General features: G+C 34.9%; 1 protein-coding gene across 1 annotated transcript in view; it reads left to right on the top strand.

The window, feature by feature from the left end:
* Positions 1–13,922, top strand: part of LOC117117126 — a 118,218-nt gene that overhangs the window by 36,731 nt on the left and 67,565 nt on the right. Inside the window, exons 46-67 of the mRNA XM_033261334.1 lie at positions 431–565; positions 866–964; positions 1,541–1,639; positions 2,285–2,380; positions 4,532–4,687; positions 5,244–5,390; positions 5,782–5,880; positions 6,215–6,376; positions 6,750–6,890; positions 7,315–7,413; positions 7,807–7,959; positions 8,434–8,580; positions 9,091–9,186; positions 9,343–9,498; positions 9,609–9,749; positions 10,365–10,460; positions 10,560–10,655; positions 11,238–11,384; positions 11,591–11,725; positions 12,138–12,233; positions 12,716–13,012; positions 13,666–13,764. Of these exons, the coding sequence (XP_033117225.1) occupies positions 431–565; positions 866–964; positions 1,541–1,639; positions 2,285–2,380; positions 4,532–4,687; positions 5,244–5,390; positions 5,782–5,880; positions 6,215–6,376; positions 6,750–6,890; positions 7,315–7,413; positions 7,807–7,959; positions 8,434–8,580; positions 9,091–9,186; positions 9,343–9,498; positions 9,609–9,749; positions 10,365–10,460; positions 10,560–10,655; positions 11,238–11,384; positions 11,591–11,725; positions 12,138–12,233; positions 12,716–13,012; positions 13,666–13,764 (2,892 nt within the window). The remainder of the gene's footprint in view (positions 1–430; positions 566–865; positions 965–1,540; positions 1,640–2,284; positions 2,381–4,531; positions 4,688–5,243; positions 5,391–5,781; positions 5,881–6,214; positions 6,377–6,749; positions 6,891–7,314; positions 7,414–7,806; positions 7,960–8,433; positions 8,581–9,090; positions 9,187–9,342; positions 9,499–9,608; positions 9,750–10,364; positions 10,461–10,559; positions 10,656–11,237; positions 11,385–11,590; positions 11,726–12,137; positions 12,234–12,715; positions 13,013–13,665; positions 13,765–13,922) is intronic.

Raw genomic sequence — 13,922 nt, 5'->3', positions numbered from 1 at the left:
GTAATATAGACCAGTAAACATAATTGATATTATATCTCTCACTCATTACATATTACTCATTACATACCTCTTTGAGGGATATTGATAGACCCTATTTTCTTTTTTACACAATCTTTAGGGGCGGGTCCAGAGATGTCCAAAGGGGGAAGTGGGTAAAAGTTGGGCCGATCGAGACAACACTATTCTAGGGGGTCTGGGGGAATTCCCCCGCAAAAGTTTTGTATTCTAGACGCCCGAAAATAACATTGAGGCATTCTGGGCTATCACTTTTTTTTCTTTTTTTTTTTACCTTCCAAAAGGGCCGGCCATTCCCCCCTCCTAAATCCGCCCCTGATCTTGCATGTTTAACAAGCTCATTTATATACAATATACACCAGTTGTTATATGTAATTTATAGTGTTGTAATTTTTGAATTTAAACATTTTAACAGGCAAGCATATTGGAATTCAAGCTGAATCTAGTAAAGTAACAACACTCATCGTGAAGAATGCCACCGAAGATGATTCAGGAATTTACACCTGCTGGGTTGGACAAGATGACAACCGATTCAAGATACAGGTGTACGGTATGTTGAAAATACAGGGGTAGTACAGTTGTTACAATACCAAATGAAGAGGCCTGCATTTCGATTAATTAGCTACAGTAGAGCATTGGCCAGTACCGACATGTAACAGATACATTGTCCCTTAACCTGCCCAACTCTCATGTGAGGGTTATTTTAGAAGCCAAACAAACAAACCGTGAAGATTACCTCTCAGCCAAACACTTCACTTTATAGAATAGTGATGAGCATGTGATATGGAGTGGCATTTGTAATAGTTCGTCAGTTTTTGTTAGAAAGATAACATTTTATTTTATCTTACAGAGCGCCCTTGCCTACAACCGTGTCAAAATGGTGGTAAATGCGTGCACAGTGTCTGTGAATGCCCGGCGGATTATAGTGGCGAATTTTGCACTATCAAACGTATGTGGTTCAAATCTGCAATGTTCTTTTATAGGATTAAATGTATAAGAATTAGATAATACTCTAGTAGTTTATTTTAAGTTTAGTAGAAGCAACTATATCTTAAATTTTTGTGTTGAGAATTTATGGTTCTCTAAATATGAAAGCAGATTTGAATGTAAAAGATAATATCTTTTTCTAATTTTGCTTCAAATCTTGAAAGAATAATCAAAATTCAGCTTTAAAAAAGCAAAAGTTGATAACTTTCAGTTTCAAGGATTTGTTACCATTGTCATTTTCTCAATTCATTTTTAAAAATATGTTAACAGCAAACAATTTTCTTGTGGAATGTTTTGAACATGACGCTACAGTACTATAGTTGCTCATAGCAGCTATGTAGTCACAGACCACGCCCATACGCAATTCAGCACAATGACGCTGCAAGTTATGGGTTATTCTCCTTCCATCTACTTTTCATGAATATTTACCTGGATAAATCAACTAATTACCATTGTTCCTTTAAGAAAGCTCCTACTTTAATGTATTCTAATTCTAATCATATTTATGGTTGTTTTGGTTATATATCTTCAATTGCAGTGAACACCTGCCTACAACCATGTGAGAATGGTGGAACATGTGTGGATGGGAGATGTGTCTGTGCAGAAGGTTATTCTGGTGACTTCTGCAGCATGCAAGGTAATTTTTTGTTTTTGATTTTTTTTGTAAATCAAAGATTGATTATGTCTCACATTCATTAGTATTGATTGGTAAATTGTTCCAGGAAAATTACCTATTGGGTTTTGTAAGGTAGGTGTTAGTTTTCTTGACAGTGTGTCGTAGGAGTCTTCCAGAAATCAGGATGGCCTCCTGCACTCATGCAAGCAAGAATCTCCTGGAAGATAACACATCTCCTGCAAATTCATAATATTTTCATGTTTTTACTACTTTATTATCAATTGTCTCACAGAAGTCAGTGCCATTAGGTATCTCCATGAGCAGCAAAATACAGTATGTTAAGGAAGCCCACTTAACCAGACCTCCCGGAAGGATTCCTTCCAATTTGGGACCCCTGAACTTGTAACAGTCTTGGTGAAACACATTGTTTTTCAGGTATTCTCTAAACAAGCAGAAGATTACGCTATCAAAATTTGACCAAACATTTTCTTGTGGGTCTTGTCAAGTAGAGTGTATGCATGGATTACACTATTAAGATGAAGAACAGTCTATTTTTGTTTAAATTTTATCTTGTCAATATTTAAAAAATATAAAGTTGTTAAATCATCAATTGAGAGATAGTAAACTGTTTGTTTGCATGTTGTTTAATTTAACTACTCGTTTCAGCATGTGATCCACCATGTGAGAATGGTGGCAGGTGTCTTGGTCCAGACATTTGTGTTTGCCGTGCTAATTTTGCAGGCAGTTACTGCCAGCATTCAGGTAGTCAAGTTGATATTCAGCTTTATCAGTCTATCACTTTGTAGCTTTAATTTTACCTTTGCACTTATTTGCATCACTATTATATATAAAAATATAATTAGTTTATAAATATTTCATATATGAACATCATAATGAAGTCTATTTTGGGGTGGAGTGGGTGCTAATATCGCAACCAAAAATAATCTCTGATGTGGCTGCCAGCAAATATCTTTAAATTTGCCAAAATATGCATGTTTCTTTTTTGTTACAATTATTATGCACAAAAACCTTACAGCGGACCTTTCACATTTTTTAATTTTTGTGCATTGTTTCATATGAACATATTTAACATTTTGTTGATTTCTCCTATGCACATTGATAATTGAGATTTATATTACGTCAAAATCCGCTACAAGCAATTTGGTGATGTCTATTGCAGGATGGAAGGGAGGAAGTTTAAATATAGGTCTCCCTCCAAATAAGACCACTTTTGGGACTGGGGTTTTCATGGTCTTTCTAATCGATGTGATAGAGGGAAGCCTGTATAAACTTATAAACATGTCAGCCAATGTAAAACAGAGTTCAGTGAAAGATCCACTTTAATGAAACTATTCCAAAAATATGAATTTACTAATAATATAGACCTAGCATTTGTGTGTAGTCATTATTAATTATTGGTATTTGATCTTTTACATTATCATATATGTAGAAAAAACATTGCTATAGTGTTTAGCTGAATTATTAGACAATGTTTAATTTTTAAGCAAGATTCATGTAGAACCATTTACTTTAGATTTTTTTAAATTATTAATGTTCCTTTCATTTGTATTTGATTTCATGCCAGTTTTTATTTGTCATTCATTGAAATAAGTTTGTTAAAACTAATGGTAGATTCCTTATTAACTTCCTCACGTTTTCCCCATCATTTCCCCCTGCATAGTACGAAAAATCATTTCAAAGCTTTTTTTGCTTTGTTCACACTGTTGAGTGCTACAGTAAGTCTTTCCTGAAAATTTCTGTGACTTATCCTTATATGGGGATGATTAATGCCATTTAAAATCAAGCAGGTCACCTGTATTTGTCAGTTGATAACTGATAGTGTAGACAGAGTTTAAGCTATTTTAATAGTATTCCTAGTTTTCTAGATCAAAGTTTCTCACAAAGTCACATTTACATGGACAATTTTGTAGTAGACCATTACAAAAATATATATGTATAGCCAACCTGCACTATTTTATTTTTTATTTTTACTTTGCATGTATATATCATGTGTTAAATGAACACATTTTCTGCCTCAGATCACCTGAGATATACTGTAGTATTCTGAACTGATGTCCAGATAAAGGAAACACTGGCTACAATGTTAGACCATTGTATATGTTACCAATGCTTCACTATATACCTACTACTTACACACATGTGTTAATCAACATCTTGTACTAAACAAGTAAAAAGTGAACCATCCTCTTAAACATTTCACTGCAGTATATTTTGCTTTTTGTTGTTTGTTTGTTTATTAATATTTCTCCACATACACATAAATTAGAAGTACTGTAATAATTCATATGGGAAAAAAAGTATGTGGATGGTGGTCAAAATAAGTTTGAAAACAAACTTTAAGATATGACCACCATTAAAAATAATTAATAAATCATTATTAATACAATGACAAAAATAAATTAAAAAAAAAAAAATAAATAATATGCAAAATTAAAAATTAAGTTTTAAGTAGTCTGGTTTTTATAAACAAGTAAGAATTAAATATATACAGCCACAAAAAATATGAAAAACAATATATATATATATATATATATATTTATTATATTTATTTATTTATTTATATTTTTATATTTAAAAAATTAAATTTAAGAATTTCCTAGAAAACTTTTATAATTTTTATTAATTCATTTTACTGGTTTTCCTTTCTTTCTTTTTTTTTGTGGCTGTACACCTAATAAAAGGTTGAATTCCACATTTTTTGTGCATTAATTTGTTTACATCAAGTAAACATAACTAAGATGAATAGCCACACATCACTAGCTGAAATGACAAAGCATTAAATTTGTTTAATACTGTAATATATTATTGTATTCATTGATTCAATTATTAATTTTCTTTTGTTGTATTATTCATTGTGTACTAATTTTTATTCATTAAATTGTCTGATTCCAGTGCAAGGAGTAAGAGTGCAAATCACAGGGATCCATTCGGAAGTGCCATCAATCGGTGATGAGGTCAGCTTCATCTGTGAGGTAATAGGAAGTAGCCGACTACCTCATCCTGAATGGAGGGATCCACGAGGCCTGTTAATCCCACGGTTAGCTTCAGGTTAGTGTGAACTGCAAAACCATATATAGTCATGTGATGTGCCTATATATGATCATGACAGGGCTTAAGAAACCAACAGAAAAAGGTGAAGTGCACAGCAAGGGATTTGATTTTTTTACCTCTGAGTTGAGAACCCCAATCGCTGTGGTAACTGCTCCCAGAATGTTGCACACCTACATAAAAATTTTCTTGGCTGATATTAATATAATGATATATTCTAATATTATATATGTTCAGTCTATTTCATGAATACTTACCTGGATAAACCGACTAATTGCCTTTGTTTACGAAATGGAACACCCCTTCGAATAAAATAGAACAGTCCGACTTAGGGTGTCACGTTTGAACACCCTCCCTAACAGTCTTCATTCCTTATTCGATGGTGTGCGAATAAGGAGCTTCCTTTGATAATAGAGGATTATCTACGAAAGTCGTGCATTTCAAACCCCTGCCTTTCAGCGTACCTATACGCTTGCAGACAGATTAGTATTTATTTTGACAAATAAAATTAAGAATTATGAATTATTTTATGATTCTATTCATTGTCTTTCCAAAGATGCAAGCCAAAGAGTTGGAGTGCTAGTGAAATCAGCAACATCAACAGAGCTGGTAATTCGAACCATTTCATTGGATGACACAGGAACCTACTCATGTTCCGTCGGACCTCTGAACCAGTACCTCACTATCAATGTCAATCAACAAGGTGTGTTGTCAGTTACACTAAATTATTTGTAACCCCGGGCCTACACAGGCAGTAAATCAGACCTCGTCTGATTATGTGTGCCTGGCTCAGATGGAGTATCTTATCAAATAAATTATTATGTTTCTCATTGTTGGTAAAGTTTGACAAAGTCTGATGAAAACTTTTTCTCTTCAATTTGACAGACAGTAAATTTCATAGTTTGGCATATTTTAGACTTCATTAAAAATAGAATGAAAATATCTAAAATAGAAGATATTTGTTGGTCAATATTTTTATATTGAGTGAAGTGTTTGCTGCAAACACATTCGAACTTGTGATAGTTTTTTTTCTTTTTATAATAGAAATTAACATCTATGGTGTTGAAACTATTTTATTTCTTTTCAATCCACAGCAAGGATATGCATACTTCCATGTGCCAATGGAGGGCGCTGTGTTTCAGGTGTTTGTGAATGTTTGGCCGGCTTCTCAGGAACTTACTGCAATATCAGAGGTATTATTCTCAACAAATCATATACAAACCATCTAATACACAAAATTGCTCTTCTCACTTAAATATACAACAGTTGTTTTGCTGATTAGATAATGTTGTATAAAAGCATAATTATGGAAGTGGTGGTGTTGATGGCGATGTTTTTGATGGCAATGATTATGATGATGTCGGTGATTATTTTGATGATATTTCTGATAGTGACATGGTAATGATTATGCTAATTATTACAATGATGTTAATAATGATCCTGTGTTGATGATCATTACAATAAGACTGGCACTAAGCCAATCAACTAAGATATTGATGATTCCAAAGATTATTTTGCACATTACAGAGGGTACTGGCTTCAAACTGAAGATTCAACCTCAAACGATTCAGACGCCACTTAGCCGAGGAACCACCTTTAATATGGTGTGTAGCATCGAGGGTAAGAATAATATACAGCCACCAAGATGGACTGCACCAGATGGTCAATATATTGAGGAACAGAGGCAAGGTAATTAGGTTTTCTTTATGTAGGATTTGATTCTACATTGTTTTTTGAAGATGGCCCATCCAGGCAATGCTAGTCATAGAGATACTATTGGCATTGTTTCTGTAAATGAGCACTCCTGCCCCAAAAAAGGTTCGCTTGCACCCCAGGGTACCACATTGTATGCCAACACTCTATGTTCATCCTCATTCCCTTTTCACCACTTGTAGCCTTAATGCATATTGAATATTTGTGTAATTTAGCATAGATTTGCAAAATTTTGTTGATGGGATTTTCAGAAATCTGTTTTCCATTTAGAACCCTCAGTTCATACAGAGAAAGGCATTAGCAAATAAAATACTAGTATGCTGTATAATTTTTTTATTCTTCTTTCAAGGTGTCTACCAACGAGTGTACACACAACCAATCAGCAACTCGGCTACACGACTTGTGATGACCGATCTTCAGGACACTGATTCTGGCATTTATAACTGTTTAATTGACTCTTTACCAAACTCCTTCACTGTTCTCATCAATGGTAAACTAATAACTATTTAACTATTTCAATGACTAAGGGTCTCTTCGTGTCTGAGCTACCCAGTAAATCGGTGCCATCTTTCTCTAGTCTGTCCACAACAGGGGCTATATGAACTATTACACAAGGGTAATCCTCTACTTGTCTCAAAACTGGGTTCTTTAAAGTGTACATGAGCCAAATTGAGACTTGATCCACCACAAGAACACTTGTTCCACCACCAGAATCATAGGCGAGCATGTCTTTGGGTTTTCAACCGAATGAGTATGTTTATAAGATAGATGTTAGTCACATTGCCTGTGTCCTTGAACAATAGTCTGTCTGTCTCAACATTAGTTAAAATATAAATGGGTACCCTGATAAGATGTGAATAAGTTAGAATGAATTTGGTATTATTTCATGGAACCATTGTTTTTATTTGTTGCAGTTGAAGGCTGTACCAAACCATGTCTCAATGGAGGAAGATGCATCAACAGCAATTGTAAATGTCCACCACAGTTCCAAGGAGGACACTGTCAATACCATGGTAAGAAATCATCATGCCAATCAATCAATCAATCAATCAATCAATCAATTAATAATTCAGTTATTCCATCAATCTATGGGTTGTTGAATGAATAATTACAAAATGGTTATAAGAATTAACTTTATTTTGTAATTAATCAATGAAACAATCAGTTAGACATTTCAACTTCAAACATTGATAATGTTCAAGAGCCGATCCAGTAGTGGGACGTGCTCCCCAGTCCCTGTTTGAAAAATTGTGGATCCACCTCTTATGTTTTACATTCTCATTGAATTGGTACCCTGAATATTTATGTTTTTGTTGTTTTCATACATAATTAATGCTAAAAATTATAAGAACATTATTATTATTATTATTTGAACATTTTAATTATTTTTGTATTATTTATTTCAGCAATACCATCTGAACTACCCGACTTGGTTGGAAGTGGTATTTATACACTTGGAGAGCCAATGAATGTCACCTGCCAATTGAACCCCCGTAGAGGCGCCCCTTCCCCTGTGTGGATAGCACCAAATGGACAGATTGTCAACCCAATTGGGCTAGGTGAGTGTAATCTTACATATATATGTATATATTCACAAGCAAAGATTAAAAAAAAAAACAGACCACATGTTTCAGTAGCAATCATTAATAAAGTTTTTTTTTTTAGTGTCCACACTATCAAAATGTTTATGTAAAAAAAATGTTTGGTCTGCTCAAATATGGACATGATAATGTTGTATCACATATGTGGGAAAATGGAAATGTATTTTTCTTAATAGTGGAAGCAAAACTTAAGATACATTAAAATGTACATAATACAATAAAAAAACTACTGAAAAGACTAGAATGGTACAAACATAATTAGGTTTGTATTTAAAATGTGGCTAAAATTTGTATATAAGATTAGTTAAATACTAAAAATAAATGTTAACTAGTTAAAAAATTAGGTTTATATTTAAAATGTAACTAATTTTGTATATAAAATAATAGTACTAAAAATAAATGTTAACTAATTGATAAAATTTATTTCATAAGGTGGGGATGAACACCTCCATACTGTGATGTCATCACCATACAGCAGCACATTGGTCCTCAGTGAGGTGCGTATTAGTGATACCGGTACATACACCTGTAGAACAGGAAACACAATCAACACTGTCAAGATCCAGTTCAAACCATCAAGTAAGCAACCTTCTTATCAATTCATGTTTTACTTCAACAGTATTTTAATGTGAGCAATGACACTTCAACAGAGCAGGTCATTTGGGGTCACTGATTATATATAACAAGTCTCTTTCATGATAGCTTACCTGGATGAACTGATATATGCTAGTTTTTTTTATTGGAATTTACCTAAAAAATAATGGATTTGTCCAACCAAGGTAATTGTCCTACAAACTCTGCTATACCAACATCAGCGTGACTTGTGTAATCTCACAAATCGAAGGTGATATTGTTGGTCTATGAGTAAGATACTTACCTGGATGAACATCGGTTCATCCAGGTAAGTATTCACAAAATAGACCTCTGCATGCTTTGGGAGTGGAGTCTCTATTGGTTTAGGAAACACACTATATTTTACCAGAAATGAACAGTATGTTTAAATAGATTGAAAGCAAAGCAAGGTACCTCAATGATTGACAATGTAAAATGACCTAATTTTGAAATTTTTAAATGTTATTTTTTCAAAAGCTCTGTGTTTCCCACCTTGTGTAAATGGCGGAGTCTGTATTGGTACCCGATGTCGATGTATGCCTGGCTGGGAAGGACCTGCTTGCTCTCAGAGAGGTAAAATCAGTTGATTCATTTATTTCAGGTGTTTCTATTCGTATAACATTTAATTATTATATAAATACATAGAAAAAGACCAAAACCTCCATTGTATATTACTGTATGTAAAGTTAAATGTCGGTGTCTTATTTTTTGTATACTTTTTTTTTTCAGAGACAGCAAAAGGTACAATTAAGTTGACCCCAAGTAGAACAGGAGTTGCAATTGGCGATACACATGATGTCATATGTGAAGTGATTGGTGTTCGATTAACAACCCGCCCTCTATGGTATGGCCCCTTTAATAGCATCATTGGTCCCCAACAATCAGGTTAGTGTCATGTCCCTCTAATCTAATTGTAAGATACCATATTTTGACTCTGATTATTACATATTATCTGATAAGCAAGAAATAACTTTGTTAATATTCTATAACAACAGGCACAGAGAGAGTTTACATCGAGAACTTGAGTCCTACAGTTACCAAACTTGTCATCCGTAACCTTCAGCCTGAAGACCAAGGCACATACAGGTGTGAAGCAGGTCGTGTACAGGTCATCTACGAACAATTGACTTCACTAGGTTAGTTGGTTTGAGTAATATTAATTGTTTTCTAAACGATTTTTACTGTAGTTGTTGATTGGTTATGGTTGTCTTTTGGTTGTGATTATCTTTTGGTTGTGGTTGTGTCTTGGTTGTGGTTGTCTGCTAAAAGAAGGTGGATAGGAGTGAGTTATTAGTTCCGAGGTGGCACATACTTTGGCACGGTATGCTAATTATGACGTATGACAAGACAAGGAATTGTGTAAGTCTGTTTATATTTGGGACGATGTGATAGGCCATTGTAACACATAATGAATCACAGTATGAGCTAGTGTGTGAGCTAAATCAAATTAAATTATGGGTATGTGTAATTAGCTTTTTTTTGATTGGTTGGAAGAACAATGTCTGTGATGACCAATTACAAGGTGTTTTTATTTCCCAGAGGAATTGACGTGATGACATCCAAACATGAATATGATTATTACAATGGCTTCAAAACGTCCCAAATTATTCGTCATCTCGGAAACAAAACTCACCACTGATGAGTAGAAAGGAAATCAGTGTAAAGTATTAAGCTGTGCTGATGCAGTATAGGATAGTGACATTCCAGAAATATACATGTTCTAATAACTGTTATACTTGTTTTCTTTTTAGTTGGCTGTAGAGAACCTTGTCAAAATGGTGGAACATGTGCAGGCAGTTTATGCCGATGTCTCCCAGGTTATGGTGGTGAATTTTGTGCTCAACAATGTGAGTTTCTTTTTAAACTTTTTATTATCTAAACTCAAATGAGTACTACTGTTAGACAATTTTCTTTTGATTTCATCCATTTGTTTTCTCTCTCTTTAGTTGCATGCACCCCATCTTGCCTCAATGGCGGTGTATGTGTCGATGGTAGCTGTCTTTGTCAACAGGGCTTCCACGGCACCTCGTGTACGGAAACATGTAAGTCTGTGCTCATTGTTTATTTCATGTTAAAATGATGTCGTCTATTTCGTGAATACTTACCTGGATAACCGACTAATTGGCATTGTCCCAAAACGGAACACCCCTAGAAAACAAAATGGAACAGTCTGACCCAAGGCGCCACGTGCAAACTGTCTACCTAACAAACGTTCTCATTCCCTTTTCGACGTTGTTCGAAGTCGGATCATCTAGCCTTTGGAAATTAGCAGGACTTTTCAAGCAATTCTGTTCTCCTTGGATTTATTTTTGCCTTGAATTTATTTTCAACTAGTGGTTGACAAGATATCCTTTTTATTGTAGTTCTCCACCACCGCTCGAGGGTTCGCCGGCTTCACGTTCGGCGGGTCCTTCCCCTCCGCTTGACCCGCCGAAGCAGGTGGGCCGGGTGACTCGGGAGGTTTTCGCCGGAATGCGGGCCGCTTCGGCCTCCGGTTCCCCCTGCCCCTTCTACCAACATCACGATTGATTTGTGTAATCTCACTGGTAGGAACACTTTATTTTTTCTCATCTCTGAGGAACTTGTGACTGTACCTAACTGTATTTGATTCCTCCCTTTTCAAGATGTTGATGCCCCGATGCGAGTAAACCAGATAGGCGGTGGTCCGGTGCAGGTGGGCGCTGTTGTCAGCTACATATGTGAGGTTATAGGAGTTGCTGCTGTTGAAACACCAAGATGGGTTGGACCAAGTGGGGAACCATTAACATCAGGTTGGTGAATATAAAACATAATTTTAAATTAAAAATAATGTATTTCTAGTAAAATTGGTATATTTTTTAATACTCACCATAGTTAAATCAACCAGTGCCAAGTTTTTTTTTAGCAGAAATTACATTGGAATCAAACATCCTAGTGCAGTGTATGTAATCGTTATGAATTTGGTATCATTATTGTTCAATTTATTTTATCAAATTAGGAGGCAGAATTGAAATCTTGCCAAGAGGAAGTAACAGTGTTGTCCTCGTCATAAATGGATTGCAGACAAGTGATGCTGGCCGCTACGTTTGCGTTGTTGGAACACTCCGCTCCACATTGAACATTGATATCGGTGGTAAGCATTACTCTAATATTAGTTTTAAAAGTATTAAAAAAAATAAAGTAAAAAGATACAAGTTAACTTGAATATTGTTTTACAATAATAATATAGGGATTTATACCGCACCTTTTGCCAAGGGATACAAGACAGTGACGATGTTGTTATTATTACCCCCCGTTCATCCATAATCAACTAGCACATAGTGCAACTTCCTCCACTCTCTGGGAGTATTCCTAGTCGTGCTGGTTAATGCCAATACAGACTAATACATTCAATGCCACATCATCCTGTCAGGTACTCTTGGGTGAAGAGACAATATACAAGTTTTATCTGTTATTTAGAAGTAGAACGCATTTAGAAAGTTTTAGTGCTATATTGTGCGCTGTAGGTTTGAAAAATTGAAGCTTTATCGTTTGTTTTGATGCAGTGCCATGTAATCCAAGTTGTGAAAATGATGGTACTTGTAATGATGGAGTATGTGAATGCAAGCCAGGTTATGATGGTGGTCATTGCCAAGTAACAGGTAATAGAGTTATCACTATTCATTACTCTCAACACTTCATTATTACATGCTCAAACACCACATGTTCATATACATATCCACTAAAGTATTGTATATCTTTTCTATGATAAGTCTTTTCTTTGTTATGTGTACAGGACATTGCACTAAGAAATTATCTTATAATTCAGTGTTGAAAGGTTGAAATATGGACTTAAATTTACATCTACTTCTGTAGTCTATTTAGTGAATACTTACCTGAATAAGACTAATTGCCTATGTTCCCTCTAAATAGAATAGAGCAGTCCATTTCAAGTTTCCATGTACAAACTGTCTCCCAAACAGTAGTCCTCATTCCCTATTTTTCTGTGATTCCCGTTTGTATATTTTCATCTAGTCTTAAATAAGTAGAAGTGATTGGAAAAATTCTCTTTGAATTTTTCTGTCTTTTCTCCTTCTGTATTTATACCTCACTGTCTAATACTTTTATTCATGTCTGTTTGTAGATGCTGAATACTTCATCACAATCACAACTGTTGACAACGTCATCCCTGTGATTGGTCAGGACATCAGCTTCCTCTGTGAAGTCACAGAAAACCCAACACTTGGCAGCCCACGATGGTTGAATCCAGACCGCTCCGAGATCAAACTGCTAGGCTTCAGTGGCGATCAGCACATACACATTGAGGAGATATCACCCACCGCTACAAAACTTAACATCCAGGGCTTGCGAGCAGATGACGAAGGCATGTACATATGCGCTGTGAGCCATATTAGCCGCGAGGTCTCGGTCAACCTATTAGGTTAGTATTCGACTGATTGTTTTAATGATTTTCTTAGTCTATTATGTGTCAATATACTTGGGTAAACAGATATAAACAAAATTTCCTTTTGCACAGCTTGCCTTCAAAAAGATGGCATCACCATATATACACAGTAATCAATACGCTGTCATCCATAATTTAAGTATGACAAGTGTAACTGGGCATTGTGTAGTAAATAGCAATTTACTTTTCAAGTAATTGTTCTGAAAATTAAAGCTGTGTAGATTGGAGTGTGTATTTAATTATTAAGTATTCATGTGTTTGATAGTAAGAGACATAGTAAGATGGATAAGGCACTAACCTTAGTAAATTTTTGTTTTACGTAAGCTGTTAGAATCCTTGTAAAAAAAAGCAAAATAAAATAACTGGAACAGAACTAAACTTTGTAATCAGGATGATGATACTCAGCTGCAGTTAAAGACAAGGGTTATATCTACTGTATTGAAATGTGTCAGGCCGCAAACTATACTGTTTATTTCATGAATGCTTACCTGGATAAACCGAATAATTGCCACTGTTCATTTAAGAAAACACCTACGATAAAAATAGAGCCGTCTGGCTGTCCCTTACACCCAAACTTGGTCAACTTTCTTTGTCATTACACCCATTTTCTGTCTTCTCTGATTCTACAGAGGAAAACTGTCTTCTCCCATGCTTGTATGGAGGAACTTGTGCTGGAGGGGATTGTATCTGTCCACCAGGTTTCATAGGGGATCAGTGTCAAACAACAGGTAATCAGAGAAAATACTGCAAAATCAAGTATAGAATATATGGTGTTTATAAAATATTGGTAAAAATAATATGTATTAATAATGTAGGGTGTAATAATACCTTTTTTGCAAAAAATTTTTCAACCTTGGAAGATTAGTATTAACAAGTTGTAACACCT

Source organism: Anneissia japonica, unplaced genomic scaffold (assembly GCF_011630105.1).
Source record: "Anneissia japonica isolate Jap-2015-1 unplaced genomic scaffold, ASM1163010v1 scaffold287835_len3118868_cov185, whole genome shotgun sequence".
Taxonomy (NCBI): Eukaryota; Metazoa; Echinodermata; class Crinoidea; order Comatulida; family Comatulidae; genus Anneissia; species Anneissia japonica.
Note: the sequence above shows the minus strand (reverse complement) of the source record. Positions and strands in the feature narration are given on the sequence as shown.